This window comes from Coregonus clupeaformis, unplaced genomic scaffold (assembly GCF_020615455.1).
Source record: "Coregonus clupeaformis isolate EN_2021a unplaced genomic scaffold, ASM2061545v1 scaf0018, whole genome shotgun sequence".
NCBI lineage: Eukaryota > Metazoa > Chordata > Actinopteri > Salmoniformes > Salmonidae > Coregonus > Coregonus clupeaformis.
This window is the reverse complement of record NW_025533473.1, coordinates 987,592-1,013,705: the sequence shown is the minus strand read 5'-3', so window position 1 is coordinate 1,013,705 and position 26,114 is coordinate 987,592. Positions and strand designations below refer to the sequence as shown.

The following is a 26,114-nucleotide window of genomic DNA, read 5'->3' as shown; positions in this document are numbered from 1 at the left end:
TGCTCCCTATAACATACCCCATGGTGAAAGTCATTGATGGAACGGCCCCCTACTGCGCTCGGCTGACCATCGTTCTGGTGTGTGTGGGCTTTTACACACTGGGAGAAGTACTACATTGTCAACAAATGATACGTACATACCAATTTTATATGTATTTAAATAATATACATCTTAGATGTATTAATTAAATGTTTTTAAAAGTATTGGTATAAACGTTGCTATTGGATTACAATTAATATGTATTATGGGGGTACTTTTTTTTATTTTCCTATAGGTAGGTATACACTTGAATGGAAAATGTGGATTAATGTTGAAGCAATGAAAGGCATTATTCTAAAGGTGGGAAACAAATACTACATTACCAGTATGATATACAACATATTCCTTTATTGTTGTTATTGATAAATCTGTCACTCTTCCATCTGAGAAAAAATACAATACATCATGAAAAAAGAATAAACTATAATGACAATAATTATATGTACTGTATGTACAGTCTAATTAGCATATTTATCAAATTCACATCATCTTAAAAGAATTCTCTATACACCTGGAGGTTAAAAGGGCAATGACTTTTGATTTACAACAGGCAAACTTGGCTTCGCCCAGGACTTTGTTTTTGTTTTCCCATTGGTTATTAATAGGTTCTTTGTTTTGTGTGATCTTTTCATACACTTTGTAGTGCTTGTAAGCAACACCCCCTGCTGCTCAGAATAGACAAGTGAATTTTAGACGCATATATGAGTCACTATTTAGACTATAGCATTCTGCTTTTACACTGCCTTTCACAGTATGATAATTATTTGTTCAAATAGTCCGACTCCTGGTTCTGGAGGACCACTGTATTTGCTTGGTTATTAATATTCCAATTGACGACCGTATGCAGTCTTGATGGACATACAGCTAACTATGGTATTAGACCCAGTTTCAAAAATGACAGCTCAAACTGGTTTGGAGAAAACAAGTATTTAAAGTGGTTCTCTACGACCAAAAACACACACACAAAAAGCACACTAGCCTATGGTCAGCCTCATTATTCTGTCATTCAAATGGACATACAGCCCATTAAAAGACATGAAATGAGAGCCAACCTGCTGAAATATGCTTCTTCCACATTGTGAGCAGCAGGGGGCCCTATAATAACTCCTATTTTGTTCAACTACTCAGTGTTGTGATGAAACTACTGTACGTTTACCACGACAAGCGCACCATACATACTGACTCCATTTCACATCACTCAATATACTGTGTTAATAAATATCTTTTTTTTTTATACTTTAAAACTGTACACATTTTTGTTCTCGCCCTTACATTGTCTAAAATTACCTGACACCAAAGTAAAGAAAAAAGAAAAAAAGATATTTGTACAACGCAAGCACACCGAATTCCCCACAGATTTTTGATCCATCCTTGTCATTCAACAGTCCTCATTTTAGAGACCAAAGCATTTGGTAGATAGCGAAATCCTAATCTCTCTCTGTTCAACTGCAGATGAAACAACTTGGAGAATAATGACAAAATCTGTCTTGTTTTGTAGTGCTCACAACCAAAGGCATACAACTTTTGATAAGACCGGCAAATCTCCAACCATTCCACTACAAAATAAAAAAAGTACACAAATCCCCCAAGGAATAACTCCTAAATGTTCAAGTAAAACAGAAAATATTCTTTTAAAAAATATCTACCTGTATTTAACAAGGATTTCTTTACCTTTTTCAACAACCATGTATAGTAAATAAAAAACGAGTAATTGCTCAAAATAATGAGACAATTCTATTCTCTAACAGTTATTACATAAAGCATTTACCTTGCTTTCTGACCAGAGCTGGTCATATCGCCTAAACACAGGAGCGTAGCTTATGTGCAGTTGAGTACTGAGAGACCTCAGTTCTGCAGTCAAAAATGGGAGCCAAGGGGCTAACTCAGTACAGGGGCAAGCAGGATAGCTATGAAGAAACTACCTTAGCAGTCATAGCTAACTTAGCATTAACTTAGCATTAGCAAAAGAGCTAACTTAGCATTATAAGCTGAAAGACCAACTTAGCGGTCGCAGGAAACTTTACATCCGCAGGCTCTCTGTGAAGCATCTTGTCGTTGTAAGACAATACTTGGTTGATCCTTTTGGCTTAAATGACACGGAGTCATAAATAAATACACAGCTCAAATAAAAAAACAATTAAATGAATAAATGTTTTCACTGCAAACCATTTTCAGTGCAGTTTGTCTGGTTGTTCAACTATAAATACACGATAAAGCAGCATGTACTCAAATTAGGTCAAACCACAACATTGATCAATCAATTGCGTTAAATTGTGAAACAAAGTTTGAGTAATTGATCTACTGCTAGCAAAGTGTCACAGGACAGATCTTGTTAAGAGTTAACGCTTCTACTTATGTTGGTACTGTATATTACAATGTAGTAGGAGTTGCGGCCCTATTTATGTAAAGAATGGAACATCCAAACACCAAAGAGGCACTCCTTGTACCTAGGAGAACTGAAGCTGAAGCATAAAAGCATTTACAATTTAATTGGAAACTAAATTAAGTTTAAGAATGGATGTGGCCTGGGTAAGTCAGTGTTTTGGCTGTGTACAGACAATTTGTATTTGAACACTGATTCAACAGTGAAGCAAAGCAAGCTGGAATACAAGGATGGCTTACTCACATAGGTGACAGATTCATATGGGCTAATATGTAGGAATTTTGTTAGCAAAGTTTCATTACACAATTAAATTATTTTCATGGGTTTAGCTTTTCAAGAGGGTGCAAAACAAGTGTGTGGACAATAGGCACTACTTAAAAAGCTACAATTTTACTTGTTTTAGAGATGAACTAATGGAGTCATTTCGAATTTGTTGTGATTAAATACAAAACCACAGACATATAAAAAAAGGCTATAATAAATCACACATCAAGGAAATGCAGCCTCATGGCCTTTACTTCAACTTCAAACTGACTTTCAGGTTACTTTACCATTTTTCTTATTCAGGGGGACTCCAGTTCTGCACGCTACTGTATATTTCAGTGGATTTGAGGGCATTGTGGCTCCCAACTCCCACGTTCAATAACTGAAACAGTACTGTGACTATTGACCACTAGCCATACATATGCTGTGTACATAGAATGAAAATATAATTATTTTTAAACTTAGTTTTATGGATCAAATGGAATAGACAATGTCCAGTACTATGTTGGACAATAAATGATTACTTGTTGTTGAACGACCTGCCCACTCCTACGTTGCACACAAACTGTAAAATAACGTTGTTTGCAAGACGATTGACGAAAAAGGCACATTTCCATGAAATCTTTGAAAAACGACAACATTGAAGACACAGGCAGTCTTAGGGGTGGCCAGGGGTTGGGGTGCAGAATACGAGTCTTGTGTTTCTGTTAGGACACAAATTCAATGTTTCTAAATGAGAGTACAGGTCTTGAGAATTTCCTGGATATGCGCCTGGTCTTTGTGATGTTTAACCACTGGTCTCCTGGTTTGGATGTAGCACCCAGGCCTGCCCGGGTTAGCTGGGGAGTGTGTCTGTAGGACAGGAAGTATACAGTGGAAAGACAGTAGCCCTCTTTCTCGCCAACTCTCACGTTCACCCCTTTCAGCCTTCAAACCATCAGGTGTCTAACCATCCCTCTCGACTGCCACTGGTCGAGACCCAGACACCAGTGGCTAGTTACCCATCCACCTCACTACATTTCCTGCCTTTGAGTTGGGCTCTAACTCCCATCCCTCCCTTCAGTTACACCACACCTCATCCCCTTTTTCATGGTCCTTCGAGCCGGACGCAGCTGTTAGCTATTGGAATTTGCGGTCATACGAAGACCTTGGCAAGCGCGTCGGCCCCGGCGCTGCCGATGTAGCACTTGGTGGGATGGAACGCCACGTCGTGGATGGCCTCGTCCGACTTCTTGCGGTGCGCTGTGAACTCCTGGATGCACGTCTTGCTCTCCATGTTCCACAGGCGGATGGAGCAGTCGTGGCCTAATAGGGCAAAGGAGGGTAAGAACAAAAATATAAAGAAATAGGGAGGTAGAGTGAGAGAGGGAGACCGAGAGAAAGAGAGAAATAGAGGGAGATGTTACAATTCTAAAACTGCCTGTTTAGTGAAAGTTACCACAAGAAAGATCCAAGGGGGCTTCCGTTTCTGTGCTCAGATATCATATTTGCCACACTGCCAGTTTGTATCTCCAGTTTTGCAAGGAACAATATTTCTGTAACTACATGAAACGCTAACCACCATAAACACTAGTACTTCTCTGTTACCAGATAAATACTTACTGCCAGACATCAGGTACAAGCCGTTGGGATCCACAGCTAAACAGGTGACTGCGTCCAGGTGGGCCACCATGGAGTGAATACATTTCCCTGTAATAGGAACGCAGGATGAGTACAAAATCACTGTTCTCAATGTTATAGCCAACTGTTATAAGTACACTTTTTACTGTGACAAAATGTGTTTGTCTTACTATGTATACATTTTATTTTAATTCCAGCTGGAATGTCAGTTCAAACTGGACGCTGTCAATCTCACCCGTGTTGTTGTCGAAGAACTGGATGTGTCGGTCCTCCTGGGCCGTGATGGTTATGGGCAGAGTGGGGTGACTCAGCACCTTGTTGATCTTACACGGGGCTTCTGTGTGTGCGGGGTGGACGTGAAAAGACATGAAACTCAATTGAACATTGCTACTAGCCTTTCTCATTTACATTTAGTCATTTGTCAGAACAACAGGATACATGTGAGTTATAACTCGAGCCAAAATTATTCAAAAGTAGGGAGTTGGAAGGGAGAGCCACAGAGCTATAATATAATTGGTGGGTACTAGGGTTATACCCTGTTGCTAATATAACTAAGAAATATGCCAGGGAAACTTTCTGAAGCGAGTACACCAACAAAATAAGAGTATGACTTTTAATGCACAAACATAAACATTTGTGTTGTGACAAGAGGAGTAAAGGGAGTTGACAGGGAGAGAGCAAGAAAATAGGCAGTGAGCGCATAGTGCACTCAATTTCTCTCTTTTGAGTTACAAATCTATACAGTCACTGTGTAGAAATGGCAGCGGAGCTTACCGGGCTCTCCGGTCTGGTCCAGCTTGAGAATCAGCTGCCGCGTCTCCATGTTGAAGAGTCCGATCTCCCCCGTGCTGAACGACGTCACCATGTGGGCCGGCTCACTGCACACCAGGTCCACTGACGTGGGGACGCCCAGCTCTGAAACCGACAAGAGTTGGAAAGGTTATGAACAAATCCTAGAGCAGTGGTTCTGTTGAAGGGGGCAGGATTTGCGTGTGGTGACGATAGAATTAGAATGCCATTCTATAGATCTATTTCTATGGTGGTGACCTGGTCCTAGGTCAGACCTTTTTTGTGGGGCTGATAGTGTCCTGAATTGAGTAACACTTTATGGAGCTAATTCTAGATCAGTTTTAGCTCTGAATCAGACAGAGGTAGAGGTGGAGAGGTTAGGGTTTGGCTGTGGGGACCTGGCTGGTCCTAGGTCAGACCTCTTTTTGGGGCAGGTAGTGTTCTGAATTGAGTAACTCAGGGGGTTCCCAAACTTTTTTGGTACGCAACCCCATTTTGATATCAAAAATGTTTTGCAACCCCACCATGTAAAAAAAAGTTATGTAATCAACAGCAAATGTTTACTTTAAAAAAATTGGGACTATGACAGTCTATTACAAATCAGTCTGATAGTATTTTTGACAGTATTTCAATCTGAAGACCGTATGGTTGAAGTGACTGAAATGCATCAGAAAGGTATTGGGAAGTTCAGAAGACCATCAGGCAATAATGTTGTATGATCTTCTGTGTAGAAAATAAAATTTACATTTACATTTTAGTCATTTAGCAGACGCTCTTAACATCATCATTGATGTTCTTTTCCCCCCAGTCTGATTTAGTACGTACGTGTTCCTGAAAGTCTTATCTTTCAGTGATGGGGTCATAATATTTTGTAGCATAAACCATTCAAAAGATAGACACATTTGTAGGAAGAAAACAGAAACCCCTCTGTTTCTTACAACCGCATCTAGCTGCTACCGGTGGTTACTAACGTAACCCCGGTTCTATGAACCAAGTGTAAATTTTCTCTCGAGACCCCATTTTTAAATCAGGTGACCCTACATGGGGTCGCGACCCCTAGTTTGGGAAACCCAGGAGTAACTCTTTATGGAGCGGATTCTAGGTCATTGTATAGCGTAAATTACAAATATATTTTATGAGCTGATCCTAGAGCAGTGGTTATGTGGGACAGTCAGTGTAAGCGGGTCAATTAGGTGTTGTGGAACATTAAGTGAAAATGTGCGAGGCATCTGTTTTATGAACTGATGCTAGTGCAGTGTTTGTGTGGGACAGCCAATGTAAGTCTATTGGGGGATCATTTCATTGATCTGATCTGCGTTCAGCATCTCACCTCCTTTCTCGTTGAAGATGGCGAGTGCGGGGGAGGTGTTGGCAGCGTTCCACAGGCGCACAGTGCCGTCCCCGGAGCAAGAGAGCAGGCGCTGGTGGGCCGAGCTGTAGACCACACCCCACACTGAGTCAGTGTGACCCAGCATCGCCCCCCGCAGCACCGAGGGCTCTACGGCAGGAAAGAGAGAGGGAGAGTTAGAAGGGAGAGGGAAGGAGAGTTATGAGGAAGGAGAGGTGGAGAATTAAGAGGTGGGGAGAGTTAAAAGGAGGGAGGGGAAAAGGAGAGAGGGAATGATAAAGAATGAAAGATAATGTGGAGACAGGGGAAAAAAAGAGTTGGATAAAGAGAGGAGAATAGAGTGAAAGAGGAGGATGAAAGGAGTGTCAGATGGAAAGTTGGAAGAGAGATGTAGTGAAAGGGAAAATAGAGGTAGAGAGGGAAAGAAAGAGTAAAGAGATGAAGAGGATATGAAAAAAGAGAAAGAAGAGCGATGTACTAATAATCAGTGGTGTAGCTAAGGCATCTGGGGGCGTACCATATGAGTCATAGGGGTCGATATTAGGGTTGGGGGTGTTCCAGCTCTGAATGGTTCCATCCATCCCCCCACTGAAGCACTGCTCCCCTGTAGAGCTCATGGTCACACACAACACCGCACCACTACAGAAGACAGAAACATGCAATCTCATGATTAACTTCAACTTGTTTTGGGAAGACAAAACACAAGAACACGTTATTTAATTTTTTCCATTGCACTTTAGCAGTGTTTTACTTATGCAAAGATACAAAGTATGTGAATATGTACATTTGATGGTTTGTATGAAATACATTTGATAGAACAAATTATTCATGTATACAAGAGTATCAGTCCAGTTGTCCATATATAAAAAGGTTGGGTTATAGTGGATAAGGAAGGTTACTCACCGATGGGCCCTGAATGTATAGATGGGTTCCACATCTAGGGCAGCACATCTAGGAAGACAGACAGGGAACGTAACTACCTTCGATGTACATATTCAACAAGCATACACCAACTACAACAAAATGGCCCATTATAGCCATCAGAAACGTATAAGAAAGAGGCACGCTTTAACTATCGATTGTCTTTTCACAATAGCGCTCTTAACAATTCCACATGACTCTTACCCCATTGAACGTGACCAAGTTAGCCACTTTCACTACTTAGGTACCTTCTTAAAAGTATAATTGTCTTTGATTGACAGCAGGGTCGTATTCATTAGTGCAAACCGAGAGTTTCTTTAATACTATGTATCGCTCTTAACTTTGTCAGGTTGTTATTGTAAAAGAGAATGTGATCTCAATTACTTCCCTGGTTAAATTAAGGCAAACATTTACATTGTTTGGGGTCTAGTAAATACGACCCAGGTGTTTGACTGACAGCAGGGTAGGCCTATGCGAGCTCTTACTTCTTGGCGGGGGCAGTCTTCTGGAGGTTCCACAGTTTGAGGGTGTGGTCCTCGGAGGCAGTGACCAGGACGGGCTCCACGGGGTGGAAGGCCAGGCCCCGGATGGAGTCAAAGTGGCTACGCAGTGTGAACTTGGGGTTCCACGTCTTCCGCAGCGCATCCTGGCTGTTGGTCACCTAAGTAAAATGGCAAAGAGTATTGATGTCAATTGGAGATGTATTTATTTTAAAAAAATAAGCCATTTAGCAGACACTTTTATCCAAAGCGACTTACAGTCATGCGTCCATACATTGCAACAAAATGCAAGTTATGCACACAGATGTCCCCCTTTTGACCACCTCCTCCCTCTGCTCAAGCCATGTGGTTTCCTCTTGATTGTCGCTTCATCTGTTGGAGGCTTGAAACACTCAAAACCTTCAACTCTAGCTGAAAATCGCAGTCCAGACCTACTCTGTCATATAACTGTTTATTTGATTGTTTTTGTTTTGCTTATAGAAGTTGAGAAAAATATTATTATTATTAGGATTCAAGCTTAAGTGCTGTACAATAATGTATCAGAAGGTATAGCAAGCTAGGAGTCACTAGTTTAGCCTTATTTATTTCAATTTACAAAAAGTAACTTACGTAGTCACACTGACTTAAAAAAGGTTTGTTCCTGTTTGCAATTGCTGTTCAGTGGTGCTATGCTCTTCATTGAGTCTGCTAAACACGTCTGCAATGTGCCCCTTGTGCTTGACCCCAGTAGATAGTCACTGCTTAGGTCTTCATATCCTTTTAATTTCCTGCTTGTTAGAGCTGCAATATCTTAGTATGAAAGTTCCCATAGAAACTTTGTTATCTAATGCACACAAATCCATGCCTATTTTGAGATGAGTGTGTCCATCATAGAACACCTCCCACACTGGGTCGAACTGAGCAATATGACACTCAGTCTCTTCAATCACAACCTCATTCTGCATGCTAGTGTGTGTATGTGCACGCATGTGCCTGTGTCTCTGTGTGCGTGTGTGCACGCTTGTGTTAGTGTGTATGCGCCTAGGCGTGTGTTTGTGTGTGTGTGTGTGTGTGTGTGTCAACAAAAGCGAAAGTCAAAGTCCATGCTAAATCAAACCAGCCTGTTTAAATATTGACATTTTGAAAGCTGGAGACCAGCCTCTTACATAAGCTTGGCTCAGTTCTGTGGATTACTATTGATTTCAAGGCTTCTGTTTACAGTTCCACTCACTAACTCAAAGCCTATGCATATAAGCTCAGAGGTAATAATGTAGGAGAATTTACTCTGCTAATAAACCTACACTACCAGTCAACTTGATCCCAAGTCTTAGGCATATTGCCGTGCTCTGGGGTGCCGGGGTGAAGGATCAGTTTCTAGGATCAGTTTCTCCTCCCCAAATCCTAACCTTAATCAATACCAGGGAAAATGCTAAACTGAACCAAGCTCAGCAAAAACTTCCCTCTACTCCTACTGGCTCACCTGGGGTACATACAATAAAGTAACTCCATTACGTACAAGTCTTATCTGTCAATGATAACTGGCTAAGGTTTTGAAAAATAGGTAGGACCTTTAGATAAATATATGCCTTTCTACTTAGTGTTCCAGTTTGGAAGCTCTAAATCTAGCTAATCAATTAAATGAATTGATCTTCTGCTACACGGCAATGTAAAGCAGTAGATATTTGCTGCCCCGAGGGACCTAAGTGCTAAAAGAGTTGTCCATGGGGCTCCACAGGTTTAAGGTCATGTAGATACAAAGCTAATTTACCTGGGTGCAAACACACCATGCAGTGCATTCCGAAAGTATTCAGATTTTTCACATTTTGTTACGTTACAGCCTTATTCTAAAATTGATTAAATTGTTTTCCCCCCCTCAATCTACACACAATACCCCATAATGACAAAGCAAAAACAGTTTTACAAATTTGAGCAAATTCATTAAAAATTAAAAATGGAATTATCACATTTACATAAGTATTCAGATACTTTACTCAGTACTTTGTTGGACCTTCGCAACATTACAGCCTCGAGTCTCCCAGTCCCTGCTGCTGAAAAACATCCCCAAAGCATGATGCTGCCACCACCATGGTTCACCGTAGGGATGGTGCCAGGTTGCCAGACGCTTGGCATTCAGGCCAAAGAGTTCCATTTTGATTTCATCAGACCAGAGAATCTTGTTTCTCATGGTCTTAGAGTCCTTTAAGTGCCTTTTGGCAAACTCGAAGCGGGCTGTCAAGTGCCTTTTACTGAGGAGTGGCTTCCGTCTGGCCATAAAGGCCTGATTTGTGGAGTGCTGCAGAGATGGGTTTCCTTCTGGAAGGTTCTCCCATCTCCACAGAGGAACTCTGGAGCTCTGTCAAAGTGACCATCAGATTCTTAGTCACCTCCCTGACCAAGGCCTTCTCCCCCAATTGCTCAGTTTGGCCGGGCGGCCAGCTCTAGGAAGAGTCTTGGTGGTTCCAAACTTCTTCCGTTTAAGAATGATGGAGGCTACTGTGTTCTTGGAGACCTTCAATGCTGCAGACATTTTTTGGTACCCTTCCCCAGAACTGTGCCTTGGTCACAATCCTGTCTCGGATCTCTACGGAAAATTCCTCAGACCTCATGGCTTGGTTTTGGTCAACTGTGGGACCTTATATAGACAGGTGTGTGCCTTTCCAAATCATGACCAATCAATTTCATTTACCACAGGTGGACTCCAATCAAGTTGTTGAAACATCTCAAGGATGATCAATGGAAACAGGATGCACCTGAGCTCAATTTCGAGTCTCATAGCAAAGGGTCTGAATACTTATGTAAATAAGGTATCTGTTTTACATTTGTAATACATTTGCAAAAATGTCTAAAAAACAGTTTTCGCTTTGTCAATATAGGGTATTGTGTGTAGATTAAGGAGAAAAAAATATATTTAATCCATTCTAGAATAAGGCTGTAACGTAACAAAATGTGGAAAAAGGGAATGGGTCTGAATACTTTCCGAATGCAATGTATATACAGCAGAAAATAAAATATGTGAATGCTGCTGCCCGCTGTTTGGTGGTGGTGCACTTTGCTCTGATTAGCTGAATGTTGTACAGTCTGTCATTAATTGCTATGTCCGTGTCTACTGTTTTACAAAAAAAAAAAATCTGAATGCAGTGGTCATGATATGCAAATAAAATTCCCTTCGGGGCAATAAAGTGTGTCCTTTTTGTCATAATAAATGTTTTCATTAATATATTCATTCATTCATTCATTCATTCATTGCTAGCTGCCTTGCCCCTGCTTCTACATCTTAATTTAATTTAATTTTTTTAATTTAATATGCATTTAGCAGACGCTTTTATCCAAAGCGACTTACAGTCATGCGTGCATACATTTTTGTGTATGGGTGGTCCCGGGGATCGAACCCACTACCTTGGCGTTACAAGCGCCGTGCTCTACCAGCTGAGCTACAGAGGACCACCATCTTGCAGTGGTTGGTGCCCCTTGTAAGGAAGGACTGATGCCACTCCCGTTGTAGGCCAGGCTGTCAGCTTTGTTGGCCATGGTTATGTTACCAGCTCGCCCCCCTTACTCCCCTCACCCTCCCTTCCTTCCTTATCCTCCCTTCCCCTCAGAGGTAGGTACTCACGTCGTAGGCCAGGCTGTCTGCCTCGTTGGCCACAGTGAGGCCCGCCAGCTCGCCCAGGCCCAGCTCGCTCTCTGCCGCATCGTCCGGCCCCATGATGAACGACTTCCCTGACGTAGGCGGAAACGTCATGGCCTCCACTGTGATGGATGGATGAGATAGACGGACAGATGGACAGACCAGACAGACAGACACATTAGACAGGCAGACAGACAAGTAGGGAAAAATTAACAGAAGGACAAACGGAGACGTCACTAAATGACTGCTACTGAAATATAATCATCATTGGTATTTGGGCCCATTAGATATTGTTGTGTAAAATTGTCAATTTGTAAGTCAATTATGTATATTTGGAAATTGTGCATTCTGTAAATTCAAACCCTTTGAGGACAATTGAGCTCTCGTCTTACCTTCTTCGGGGCGGCCCACTTCGTGCTCGTTGAGCCTGGGGACGCTGGGCCGGGAGGGCGGTGTCACGGGGGGCTGCATGGACGGGAGGTCTTCTGCGTCTCGCAGGTTGGCCAGCATATCCTGCAGTTTGGACCGGTTAGGCCCTGGGAGGACGAGGAGGAAGATGAGAAGAGGATCATGGAGGAGAAGGAGTAGAGACAAATAAGGAAAGGAGAGGGAGGAAGAAGAGGAGGAAGAGGAGAAGAAGTAGTATACAGAGAGGATCAGGAAGGAGAAGAGTCAAAGAAAGAAAGGAGAGGGATAAGGAAGAGGAAGAGGAGGAGAGGAGAATGGAAGGTCATCATCTTAGAGTAGAAGGGCACCCAATCCTCATCTTAAATACTGTAGGGCAGGGTTCACCAGCTCTTTGGAGTTACTGGGCGTGCAGGGTTTTGTACCAGCCCAGCACAACTAACCTATCAGTTTCAAATAATCACAGGTTTCAGTCTGAACCATTATTAGTTGAATCAGGTGCATTAGTGCTGGTTTGGAACAAAAGCCTGCACTCCTAGTAGCTGGGAGTTGGAGACCCCTGCTGGAGGGTTGATTGAACACAATCAAAAATCAACAGGAGAAAAGTGATGCAGAGAATGGACAAGATAATTGTGCCCGTATTCATTAAGCATCACAAATTAGCAGTGCGGATCGAGGATCAGTTCAGCCTTTTAGATAATAATGGATATGATTTTATGGACAGGGGGAACCCGATCCTAGCTCAGCACTCCTACTCTGAGACACTTTATGATTATGGTCCCTGAAATAAGCAGATTGAAGAGCAGGTCCATGGCTGATGCTTGGCAAAGGAGAACTTCGTAGCTAGAACATAGAAATAACTCATAGAAAAATGAAGGCAACTGAAGTTGGGAGGAAAGGAGAGTGTTAAGTCACTGACATGATACTTTCAGAGAAAATAAGAAGTTGGAATGGTTGGAAAATACAGAGAACCAGCACACATATAAAGACACAGTTGCAGCTGATAACCTACGGCAGAATAAAGACAGGTACAAACATGACGAAGGGGGGATGGAATGTCTCGGGTAGGATGGTGCAACCATACACATAGAATTACTAGAAGGGGCACGCCCATTCAACACAATGAGGCCATAATGGGTGGGCCATGTCAGCCATACAGAGTGTACCCGCTAGGGTACAGTCAAATTGCTGTGGTCTGATGGGCTATGCCCTTTTTAGTAATTATATTTCTATGGGTGCAACGTAAAACAGCAATGAGTATTGTCAACACAGTGAGAGGGTTAGGAATGCAGTACAGTGCACTTTGCTTGTAGTGAATGTGGTTATAGTGATCGACCACTTACAATAGTGATCAAATTGTCCTGCACGGGTCTGAGCACTGTGAGGAGAGGCAGTGTATTGCAATCCCATTGAAATGTTAATAAACACACAACAATTTATGCACAGAGCCACACACAGAAGCACAGACACAAACATGGAGAAGGGGTGCTAGATGGCCGAAAAGGAGCGCCAGAACGAAGCGATAGAAGAGGAAGTGTCTCTAACGTGCTTAACGTGTCTGTTGAATAATATTTTTGCAATATAGTTAACCTCAACCAGAGAGTGAGAGAGAAGCTCATCGCCAGGACAAGGAGAAAGAAAGAGATAGAAAGCAATGGAGAGAAAGAAAGCGAAGGGGAGGCCTGATAGACTTACTCTTCACCCCCTTTTTGCCCTTGCGCTCCTTCCTGTACTGCTCCTTGAGTTGGGCTATGAGGCCCTGGTCCACGTCCCAGGCCTCGGGCATGGGGCACTGCTCTTCCTTCTCTACACCCGAAGGAAGGGGTTGGGGGGGAGGGGGGGGACAGAAACCGAGAAGCCGGTCAGTGTCCAGAACTTTCTTCTGAACCAGACCAAACGAAACTCAAATCCAAAGGGTTATGTAATTAAAGGTGGTTCAAGTGAAGATGGCCTCTTTAATCCTAATATATATATAGCCTCTAAAACGTCAAAATGTATTGTAGAGACCGTTGCTTATTGGAGCAGTGGTTAGCGAGTTTGCCTACAGGCTGGGAGACCTGGGTTCAAGACCCGCAATGTACAGTATGTTGCATTATCGCCATTTGCTGCAGTATGTAAAAAAGTGTGTGATGGAAATTCTATCTGGAATACTTTTCCCCCACAGAGAGACCCAAGTGTATGTTTTCTACAGGCCTTCGGGCCTCTCTCGAAGCAACTATAGGGGGGTGGTGATGTCAACACATTGGGGTCAGTCATGAAGAGAATTTGTCAAATTCTCTTCTCATACGACAACAGACAGGGATGGAAGGGGAGAATAGAGTTATGCCTGAGGGTTACCGTTTCTGCACCACTCGACATGGAAACATAAAAACACAAAACTGCCATTAAAACAAAGGGTTTGGGAGGGGAAAAAGTTGTTAAAAGCCAGATTGGCTTCCGACAACAACAAAAAAATACAGCTGACATCAAATGTTGAATTTGATGGCTGGCAGCAATCCTGAACATTTTTTGTGTTAATGTATTCAAAAATATTCATGTCAAAGAAAGCTGTGTTCTGCCAAATTAGGTGACAACAAAGCATATGGTGGAACAGCCATCATGCCATGCCTCACTCAGTCTCCGCAAGGCTCTGTCCTTTGTGCCGCAACACCAGTAGCAGCAAACAACATAACCAAAACATGCTAATGTTAAGATAATGCAAATACCCCCCCAAAATGCAATGCCATTCAATAACTCTGTCATGTTTTGAAAAGTTATATATATATATATATATATATCAAAAGCAGCAACCATGTAGGTTTTATAGTGTTAGCTGGCTAAAGAACTAAAAATACAAACAATTATGGATTTAAACAAAAAAAGTCAAATAATGTGGTGGAGTTATCTGTATCTATACCTATAAGCATATTCATATTTATAATTTCAGATACACGCATGATCATATAATATGGGGTAAACAGAATGGCTATTCTAATTTCCCATTGCAGCCCTCAGCTACAGATGTTTCTGGTTGTGTCCCAAATGGCACCCTATTCCCTATATAGTGCACTACTTTTGATCAGGGGTCCATTGGGCTCAGGCCAAAAATAGTGCACTATATAGGAAATAGGGTGCCATTTGGGGCACATCCTTGGTCTATAGCGGCAGTGTGTGGGATCAAGCGGAGGAGATGAACACTTGAGAGCACAGCGCTGCTGATGACAACGGTTTCATAACTGATCAGCTGAGCGCCTCGCTGCCGCTGGACCTTTAATACCATCCATCTATCCGTCATTTGCTGTGTGTTCAGCTCATGGCTTCTTCAATTATGGTTAACATAGAGAAATGCGAACAACTCGGTTTCGCATGCAAGTTGACCTAATTATCCCAATAATACAGGAATAGTATTTTTTTAATAGTCACCATTATTTATATGAACTACTATTGAATAATAGTATTTTTAAAAATAACTGGATTGTCAACATCTAGTCAGTGGGTCAATGCATCATAGACAATTGGTCATTTGTTGTGGCTGTGTTCTAATGTCTACACTAGCATACTACTTAGTATTTACTATGAATATGGTATGGATATTGGAAGATAGCCTAAGTCTTCAACTGGATCCCTCTGGCTTCCTCTGTTACACAACCAGCGACGCCAAATCATCCCTTCTTCTTTGACTCACTCATTGCGTGGGAATGCCCTTTGTTGTTGAATCGAGATAAACACAAGGCGTTGCTAGGTGACGGGAGTGAAGGGGGTTCTCTGTTAGCTGAAGGGGCTAAGGGAGCTACAGTAGCCAGGTGGCCAGCTGTGTCTTTGTGTGAAGACTAGGTTAGACAATACAGGGTTCTGTGTGAGTGGGCGACTGAGTGAGTCCCCTCAGTGGGGACTGTTCTGTGGCGCTAGAGCTGGAAACAGAGTTACACTCAATGTTCTCTTGACTCAACTGTCCCAGCTATGGCCCACTGGTCCTCCCTTTGGTCTACTGTCCTCTTTCAATGCCCTCCTGTCCTGAGAATACATGACTGTCCCCACTTACTTGTCCACTATAGTCCTACAATGGCCACTATAGTCCACTGTCCCAATTATGATCCGCAGTCAACATTTCCCCTTCACTGTTACTAGGCCTACTAGTCACATGTAAACTTGAATTTGTGTTACACTTTTACTATTCTAGTTTGAGTGTTCATCAACCAACCAATCAGTCAAACAACCAACCCCACCCCCTCACCCCAGTCTCCGCTGTCTTCGGCGCTCCGGGTATCGGGTGAGCCGTCCATCTCATCTGGGCTGGCCAGGAAGTCAAAGCCCTTCAGGGCCTCCTCTGTGTCCAGGTCGTCACTCATGTCCGAGGATGAGGAGGGGGACGAAGATGTCTTCTTCCTCACCATCTGTGGAAGACAGAGAGGGTTGAAGAGGGGGTCTGAGTGACTGAATGTGTTGAGTGTTAAAGTGTAGGTCTGAATGAGTAGGGTGTCCAATCAAAAAGGTGGTCAAAAATAGGGAAAATTGCATTGCGTAAACTAGGCTGGATTCTGTGCAAGAATTAAGGCTACTGGCTACCTGACAGGCTCACTTTCCCGTTGAACTAGTCATCTTTCTTCTTGAATCCGCAGGACATAAAACAATATATAGGTAAGATGGATATCGATTTTGAGACATGACATGTAGTATTTTCATATTGTAGTATACGCTTTTCATATTAATTCGAAATTACTGTTCTTTTTCAAAGATTTCTCACAAAAACAAGCTTATCTCTGAAATGTCAACGGAGCACTGAGCGTATACCAAGCTTTTTATTTAAAAAGCCTTTTACATTTAATTCAGCTTGTGTCATGCTAATTTAGCTTTTTGTGACCCACGGAAACAACTTTGGAGACGACGACCACAAAACGTAAAATCCTCAAAAGTTAAGAGAAACCTGCACCACTATGTCAACACCGATTGGTGCTTATTATCGGATGTATTCGGCTACAAAATCCGACTTTTTTGATATAATGTTAATGATATGTTAGAGAAAGACCCCACTGAATGATTCAGAACATGAATAATCATATTTGTCTTGGTAAAATGTATTTTGTAACATAAGTAAGTGAAATAGTATCACTTAATTTTATCACCACCCTAGAATGAAGTATGAGGAATGAGCTAACATGGCTTGTGACTGCTACTGGTTCTCCTTGACTGTTATTGCTGCCTGTCGCTAATGCAATCGTTACTGCTGTTACTCTATTGTTGTAGCCATTGCTAATGATATTGCTAATGGCTAAATAGAATTGCCCCATGAAGAAGCCCAAGTCAGATTGTATATGTGTGTGTGTTCTTGCTTACAGTGGCCAAGTTCATAATGGTCTTGTCCCTCCCTTCGCTGTCTTCGTCGTCCTCCTCGTCGCTAAACTCGGCGGCGGCGCTTTCTATGAACTTGAAGGCCTCAAGGACAGTGGCCGAGTCAGACATGTCAGGTTTACTGACGGAGAGAACAGGGAGAAAACGAGACAGATGTTTGTGAGAATACAAAAACAATGCAGGGCTCCTACACTTGCAACCCTACACTGTTTCTCACTGGACTTCCTTGACGAATGCTAGTTAGCCATTAGTGATAGCATTAGCAATGGCTACGACAATAGCATTAGCGATGGCAATAACAATAGCATTAGCAATAGCTCGAGAAATAGTATTAGCTACAACAATAGCATTAGCAATAGCTACAACAACAGCATTAGCAATAGCAATAACAATAGCATTAGTGATAGCAATAGCAATAACAATAGGATTTAGTCTTAACCATAGCAATAGCTTTAGCACCAACTACAACAACAGCATTTAACAATAACCATTACAGCAGCAATAGTCATTAGCAGTTAGCGGTAGCTCACCTGATCATGCCGCTGTCCTTCAGCAAAGATGGCTCGGTGCCGTTGACCATGGGTTCCGGTTTCCTGTCCGACGGCCTCTCTCCAGAATCTCTAGCCAGGCCCAGCAGCGCCCTGACCCTCTGGGACTTCACATCCAAGATGGTGTCCGTGTAGCCCACCTCCTGAAGGTACCTGGATGAGTGGAGAAAGTAAGGCCCGATTGAATATTACGGGAGAGATCGGCTAATCATTTTGAGATTTTGTGCGTAGAGTGAGAAGCGTCTTTAAGTACTGATCTAGAATCAGCTCTAAATCCTAACCTAATCCCCCAACCCTCACCATTGGGGGAGGGGGGGGGGAATGCTAAATTGACCTTAGATCAGATTCTAGGTGCAACTTACATCTACTCCAGTTTTCACATCATAACATTACAGAAGCGACATGACTATATTAGTCATATTTTTTACAACTGCTTATGATATTTGGTGTGTCACGCTAATCACTGTGTAAATTAGGTTTCAAAAGAGACGATTGGAGTCACAAGGTTAAAGGGATAAAATTAAACTTGAAAAAGTGTTTCTATAGCCATTTCCATTTATATTTAAGTTCTTTGGAGTTAACTGTATTTAAGTGGAGTTCCTGTTTTGTTACAAAGGCAAACAAGCTATAAATATTCAATATGGGCTACTTTATAGGATACAGTTTCTGAAGAAAACAAACACGTTCCTTTATATACCATAGGGTCCAAAGAAAGCAATTGTGTTAAAAAACGATTTCTCTCCGAGCGGAAAACATCTGTTTTCAGTCACTGCACAACAAGGGAATGAAACACAAGAAACTGTATGTATACAGTTTTGCATAATTGAACCAATTAAAACCGCACATGAATACAAACTACTTAATAAGATCAAATGCAAAATTGCAGTAAAGCTCTCCAAAACCACAACATACCTCGCAAGGAAAGGTAAAACCAAAATCAAGATGACACCCTTCTATCCTTATTCCTTCAAGACACGCTTAAGTTCTGATGCTGATGCTCCATGGTCGGAGGTTTTGATAAAACAGCATCTTGTGCAAGCTTTAACAGAACAACAGACGGAGGAGAAAAAAAAAAGAGGAGAAAAAAGTTCCCCTCCGTCTCTTGCTGTACCAGCCTCTCCAGTCGCAGGAGCCCTGAATGCCCAGACACAATCCTCCATTCATGGGCTAACGCCATCTCTGTCTCGGACACTGCGCTTCGTTACACAGACACACCAGAGACAATACACACATACACACCAGAGACGAACACACACACACACACACACACACAGATGGACACACACAAGCACGCACACACAACATCGATGAACACACACGTTTCCTCTCAATGAGACGCTGCATTCACATTCCTTCATCCAAGGACGTCATCCAAGGATAATACAATTTAGTGCCCAGATTCATTGCTTGATGTATTTTGGCAATAAGCACATATTCCACATAACATAAGGCCTTGTACGCTGTGGGTATTGGAGCTACGGGCAACAATAAAATGTTCCGTTGAGTTCTCAACTTCTCAAATGGCAAAAACTGCTCATAACATGCAGAGGAACGCAAATTAGCCCAAACCTAGTATTTGTATATAAAACAAGTTTAAGTTCAAATTGTTGAGAAAAGGTCAAGTATTTTAGAACTAGAAGTCAATAATAGGTGTAACAATGAATGTTGGACTCTGATCAAGTGTCTGTTTAACTTTTCTTTTTCTTTTTCAAACTGTCTTTAGACTAGCTGCATTCCATGATTCTCTTCTCTGCCCTCTTCCTATCTCTTCTCTATTTCCCCCCTTTTCTTTCTATTTTCTCTCGCTCTGTCAGGTCTGGTTCAGTGAGTTCATGGGTGGGATGGGGGGAGGGACCCTGTCCCTTGAGTGGTTCAGTGCCTGCCTGTAGCTGCCGCTCCCATCACTGTTTGCAACACACACAAGCAGACAGATACGACATACACACAAAGAATACACAAAGATAGATATATATACACACACAAACACAGACCCTCGCTCTTATCCCATTTGAGGGCTTGGGTGTCATTTTGAAACACAACATACACACACACACTCACACGTATTTTATTTTATACACGCTGACACACACACACACACACAAACACACGGGGGAGCTGACAAGCACTGAGATATATACGTTCTGCAGCCCGTGTCAGTGAAAACGGTGTAATATCGACATGAAGAACCGTTCCGTAGTGTGGGCTGGCGAGATGAGATTAGGGTTGGGGCTGTGTGGACTATCTGCTGTGCTGTCTGTGGGTCTGTGTGTGTAACTGTGCTCTGACGTGAAATCAATGACCGCTCTCTGGAACAGTAGCCATGCTATGTGTGCTGCTGCGGTCTGGGTGCTCTAGGAGTTGTGTGGATCATGAGAATGTATAGCAGAGAGAGCGAGAGAGAGATTGTGTCTGTGTATTCACTCTGTGTTGGGAGTTGCAGTGCTAACCCTAGTCTGTACTTCCATAGATTGTACGGTGTGTTGGTGGCTGGGATAATAATACAAGTGGATGACTCAGCAATGGATGAGCAAAGACACACACACTTCTCTCATTGCTCCATCACAGTATTCTCTCTGTCTATTCCTTTTTCTCTATATGTCTCACTCCTACCCACGCACGCACACGCACAAGCATGCACAGACACACAAGCAGGCACACACACTCTCTGTATCCCCCTTCCGCTCATTCTATGTCCTGACTACTTTTGACACCCAGAGGGCACCCAAGTACAAGCCTTTTAACAGCTTTCACACCCCTTTGCACTCACATGCTAGGAGTAACACACAGTGGTGTCTCAACATGTGTATATCGCTCTCTCTCTGTGTGTGTGTGTGTGTGTGTGTGTCAGTCGGTGTGTCTCAGTCTGTCTTAGTGTATTGTATGTGTCTCAGACTGTGTGTGTGTATGTGTGTGAGCATGTGCCTAAGTGTGTCTGTCTCTGTGTGTCTCAGTGTGTGTGTGTGTGTGTGTGTGTGTGTGTGTGTGTGTGTGTGTGTGTGTGTGTGTGTGTGTGTGTGTGTGTGTGTGTGTCTGACGCTCCACACGTCCCACCAGTCTCTGGGGGATTACTCCATTACTCTATTCATACCAAGGCTCTTAATTTCTATTAAGAAGATTTTCCTCCCTTTGAAGGCTTTTTGTCTTAAAACAGACACTTGCAGCTGATGGTGGTGCCCTGTGGCTTCAGCCACACACACACACAGATGGTCAAAAGAAACAAGAGCACACACAAACGCAAACACACACACACACACACAGACAGTCTAGTGGCGTACAGTCACCCACTCCCAGAGGCCTTCCCTATTGAGTCAGTGGTCGTTGTGACGGCCCAGATGCAGGATAATATCAATTGTCCATGTTGCCACACAGCTCCCAGCCAGAAATGAGAAATTCACACAGCTGCACAGGGATAAAAACACACTGCTAAAAACAATAGATTATAATGGATTGCATTTAAAGGCCCAATGCAGCCGTTTTTATAGCAATATCAAATCGTTTCTGGGTAACAATTATACTGAACAGAAATATAAACAACATGCAACAATTTAAAAGGTTTTACTGAGTTACAGTTCATATAAGGAAATCAGTCAATTTAAATAAATAAATTAGGCCCTAATGTAGGGATTTCACCTGACTGGGAATACATATGGGAAAAAAAGTAGGGTCGTGAATCAGAAAACCAGTCAGTATCTGGTGACCACCATTTGCCTCATGCAGTGCGACATCTCCTTCGCATAGAATTGAGCAGGCTGTTGATTGTGGCCTGTGGAATGTTGTCCCACTCCTCTCCAATGGCTGTGCGAAGTTGCTGGATATTGGCGGGAACTGGAACACGCTGTCGTACACGTGGATCGAGTGTATCCCAAAGATGCTCAATGGGTGACATGTCTGGTGAGTATGCAGGCCATGGAAGAACTGGGACATTTTCAGCTTCCAGGAATTGTGTACAGATCCTTGTGACATGGGGCAATGCATTATCATGCTGAAACATGAGGTGATGGCGGCGGATGAACGGCACGACAATGGGCCTCAGGATCTTGTCACGGTGTCTCTGTGAATTCAAATTGCCATTGATAAAATGCAATTGTGTTCATTGTCCGTAGTTTATGCCTGCCCATACCATATCCCCACCGCCACCAAGGGGCACTCTGATTTCAACGTTGACATCAACAAACCACACGCCCACACAACGCCATACATGTGGTATGCGGTTGTGAGGCCGGTTGGACGTACTGACAAATTCTCTAAAACAACATTGGAGGCGGCTTATGGTAGAGAAATTAACATTCAATTCTCTGGCAACAGCGCTGGTGGACATTCCTGCAGTCAGCATGCCAATTGCACGCTCCCTCAAAACTTGAGGCATCTGTGGCATTGTGTTGTGTGACAAAACCACACATTTTAGAGTGGCCTTTTATTGTCTCCAGCACAAGGTGCACCTGTGTAATGATCATGCTGTTTAATCAGCTTCTTGATATGCCACACCTGTCAGGTGGATGGATTATCTTGGCAAAGGAGAAATGCTCACTAACAGGGATGTAAACAAATTTGTGCCCAACATTTTAGAGAAATAAGCTTTTTCTGTGTATGGAACATTTCTGGTATCTTTTATTTCAGCTCATGAAACATGGAACAGAACTTTACATGTTGCCTTTATATTTTTGTTCAGTGTAAAGTACCTTACTGTCATACATTTCCATTAAAATTGGCAAAAATTGCTTTTTAGCAAAAAAACTATTTATCCAGCAAGAATTTTGACTGTCTGGGAGTGGTCTGAGTTGGGAGGGGAACACTGAAAACTAGCTGTTATTGGCAGAGAGTTTTGTAACTCTCTTTGTTATTGGTCTATTAACCAATATTCCACATGGTGATGTCACTGTGGAAAGCCGAAAAGCCCGCCCATGCAAACCTGCTGATCAGAAGGTCACCAGGTCTCAAAGCACTTAAGTGTACAGCCATAGGGCACCATTAAGACAACAAATGCAAAGACAAGACAAAAAGGTGTGTGAGTTGCACTCACTGTCTGAGTAGCTGCCGTCCCTGTTTCCAACCCAGCTGACTACTGTTGGGGGGGCTCGGGACCTCGTTTTCATTCCCTTCATCTGAGGGGAGACAAGAATGAGACACAGACAGACAGACAGACAGAGAGAGAGACAGAGAGAGAGAGACAGACAGACAGAGAGAGAGACAGAGACAGAGACAGAGACAGAGACAGAGACAGAGAGAGAGAGAGAGAGAGAGAGAGAGAGAGAGAGAGAGAGAGAGAGAGAGAGAGAGAGAGAGAGAGAGAGAGAGAGAGAGAGAGAGAGAGAGATGCACTGTGTTATTAAGGCTCCACCCAGAGTGTTGAAGCATGGACTGACATACTTACAGTACATGTGCTGCATTCAATTTCACTCCAAAATTCCAATTGAAACACAAATCAGGACACATGGTGCAATCCAGGTTAGAATGTCAGAATGCATATAGTACATCTGAACGAAACATGTCAGTATTGTGACATTTGACATGCACAAATGTGACTAGTTTCAGGACACGTCACTACTTCACAGAGAGGCATTTGAACGAAAACATTTATTTTTTAATCAGAATGGGTTTTTGGGCAGAAATGCCTTTTGGAACATGTGAACTTTCATGTGCTTTAATAACAAACTTGTATTCCATCCGTAAATACGAATACAATTGTTAAATTGCGAGCCTAGTTGTTTTAGCCACGGAAAATGATAGGAACTTTCCCGCTAGCCATGATTGGCTGAGATAATGGATGGGATGGACATGCCAGGAGATGAGTTTGGATTGTCTGCCATGTAGCATGCTTCTGTCTATAAAGTGAACTGCTCAGTATGTGTTGATAGTCATTTCTATTGCGCCGTTTTTGAAAGATAACGTTAGCCATCGAGAACTACAAAAGTTTTGCTACTTTTCTAAACAACATTGATGCCCTGAATTTGGCAGGCTCTATCGACAGATCAGTTGGAAAAAGTGATGGGCTTCTTTCTGCACACGCCACGGTCAGTGTGAACCAGAGTGACTTGACAAAACGCTGGCCAAACAAGATATAGCTACAAACAAAACTGAGTTAAATGGTTCCAGTCTTCCGTGAAGCGTTCATCCATGTATACGGGTAAGAGTCTAACTACATTTTCTGATATTATACGTTTCTAATTTTGTCAGAAAGTTGTTTTCATTGTAAGTTAAAGCGTATTGTTAGCTAGCTAGCAAACTTTAGCTTGCTGGCTCGCTAGCTAACGTTACGCGTATGATCTGTGTTGTAATATTATTCGAATCAGAAACCCATTTGCATTGCTAGTTATAGCCTAATGTTAGCTAGCTAACATTGAACCTAGTTGGTTAGATCTTTAGCTACATGCAGATTCATACTACAGCTATGACAATGTTTGTATTGGTGGTAGTATAAATTGGGATTATGCTACCTACATGTCTAAACAAAAGACTCCACTTCGCCAGATGATTACATGACCCATCAAGTTAGCCAGGTGTGTCTGGGGGTGTTTACGGCCATCTATTGTATTTCATGAAGATGTGTACACGTCTAGACAACAGTGACCCATCCACTTAGCTAGATGTGGCTGGGGGGTGGTTATAGCATTTCCTTCACACAATCCATAAATTTAGACAAGTGTGTCGGGTAAACGTAATCTAATAATTATAAAATATTTATATCTGGACACTTTTTGATATTGCTACTATGCAAGTAACCATTTTACTGTACCGTTTAAATCTTCTGCATCCTGTGCATGTGACAAATAAACTTACGGTAATGTGAAGAACAACATGACCTGCACCAAAGTCAGATTAGGATATAGGCCAAGGACTAGATAAAGTGTATTTTTACCTGTAGTTTTTCCTTATTGTAGGCTACTACTTTTAGTCTTGAAATCTTTGGTTGTTTACTAAACTACTCACTCTGTTTAGAACATGGCCTCACATGTGAATCCTTAAAGAGATGGGTGGGGCTAAGGCTTAAGAGGGTGTGAACGATGCTGAATGGTTGTAGACGACAGAAGAGCTCTCCAGTAGGTGTACCAAAACGTTCAAGGGCCATTTTCTCAAAAGTGGGGTTACAAGTTGATCAACTTTCAAAGCAGAATTACTTTCCCATTGTTCCTCAACTGCAGTGTATCATATACCATATTCTATCTCGGAGTCTCTACTTTTATCCAATGTAAAAAACATAATTTCAAAATTTGCTACATAAGACCGAATCGAGACGGTTGGTCGCAAATGTCATCCATCATGAGTGATGACTGCTGATGAGATCTGCAAAGTCATGCTTTCATTTACAACCACTAACCTAGGTGCTATTTGGTTGCGCTTTTTTTTGGGCATTTTTGTTTTTAATTTATTCCATCTATGTCTACAGTGTGTGTGAACGCATTGTGTTATCTTGAATATGTAAAGCACTTGGGGTCTGAGAAAGGAGCCATACAAATATGTTATTAGTCATTTTAATTGTGGCATTAAAAGATAGCTTTACGATGTAGGACTCAAAGTGGTGTCAACGCCACCGGTTGGTCCTAAGATAAGAGGTGGAACTTACCGGAATCATCGTAGCTGGGAGGTTTCATGTCTCCTTGGTTCAACTCTGTTCCATATTTGAGCTTGTGGTATTTTGACCTGAGGGTGAAAGGAAAAGAAAGAAAGAAAGAAGAGAGAGAAAAAGAGAGAAAGAAAGAATGATAGAGAACGATAGAGAGAGAGAAGAAAGAGGGATAAATAAAAAGCTTTAAATGATAAGGCAGCCACAGTGAGTTAACAGCTCATTAATGATCTAACAGAAGATACGCATCTCACTGTTGATTGTATCTGTAAATTAACTGGCTTCATACATACATTTGAAGAAGTGTCTTGTAAATGACATATACACTGCTCAAAAAAATAAAGGGAACACTTAAACAACACAATGTAACTCCAAGTCAATCACACTTCTGTGAAATCAAACTGTCCACTTAGGAAGCAACACTGATTGACAATAAATGTCACATGCTGTTGTGCAAATGGAATAGACAACCGGTTGGAAATTATAGGCAATTAGCAAGACACCCCCAATAAAGAAGTGGTTCTGCAGGTGGTGACCACAGACCACCTCTCAGTTCCTATGCTTCCTGGCTGATGTTTTGGTCACTTTTGAATGCTGACGGTGCTTTCACTCTAGTGGTAGCATGAGACGGAGTCTACAACCCACACAAGTGGCTCTGGTAGTGCAGCTCATCCAGGATAATAATAATAATAATAAGCCATTTAGCAGACGCTTTTATCCAAAGCGACTTACAGTCATGCGTGCATACATTTTTGTGTATGGGTGGTCCCGGGGATCGAACCCACTACCTTGGCGTTACAA

The 26,114-nt window shown here is 42.3% G+C and overlaps 1 protein-coding gene across 2 annotated transcripts in view; it reads right to left on the bottom strand.

Moving 5' to 3' along the window:
• Positions 1-367: 367 nt before the first annotated feature.
• The window catches only part of LOC123483068 (striatin-like), a 72,642-nt gene continuing 46,895 nt past the window's right edge, over positions 368-26,114 (bottom strand). The window contains exons 3-18 of one of the 2 annotated variants that reach the window (XM_045212509.1): positions 25,314-25,390; positions 22,773-22,854; positions 17,735-17,905; positions 17,190-17,325; positions 16,090-16,249; positions 13,572-13,682; positions 11,864-12,007; positions 11,457-11,593; positions 7,850-8,025; positions 7,347-7,394; positions 6,961-7,082; positions 6,426-6,593; positions 5,081-5,221; positions 4,542-4,643; positions 4,289-4,375; positions 368-3,991 (exon numbers count right to left, since the gene is read on the bottom strand). In XM_045212509.1, the coding sequence (XP_045068444.1) occupies positions 3,822-3,991; positions 4,289-4,375; positions 4,542-4,643; positions 5,081-5,221; positions 6,426-6,593; positions 6,961-7,082; positions 7,347-7,394; positions 7,850-8,025; positions 11,457-11,593; positions 11,864-12,007; positions 13,572-13,682; positions 16,090-16,249; positions 17,190-17,325; positions 17,735-17,905; positions 22,773-22,854; positions 25,314-25,390 (2,032 nt within the window). In that variant the 3' untranslated portion in view covers positions 368-3,821. The remainder of the gene's footprint in view (positions 3,992-4,288; positions 4,376-4,541; positions 4,644-5,080; positions 5,222-6,425; positions 6,594-6,960; positions 7,083-7,346; positions 7,395-7,849; positions 8,026-11,456; positions 11,594-11,863; positions 12,008-13,571; positions 13,683-16,089; positions 16,250-17,189; positions 17,326-17,734; positions 17,906-22,772; positions 22,855-25,313; positions 25,391-26,114) is intronic. The other variant, XM_045212510.1, reaches the window with a different exon arrangement.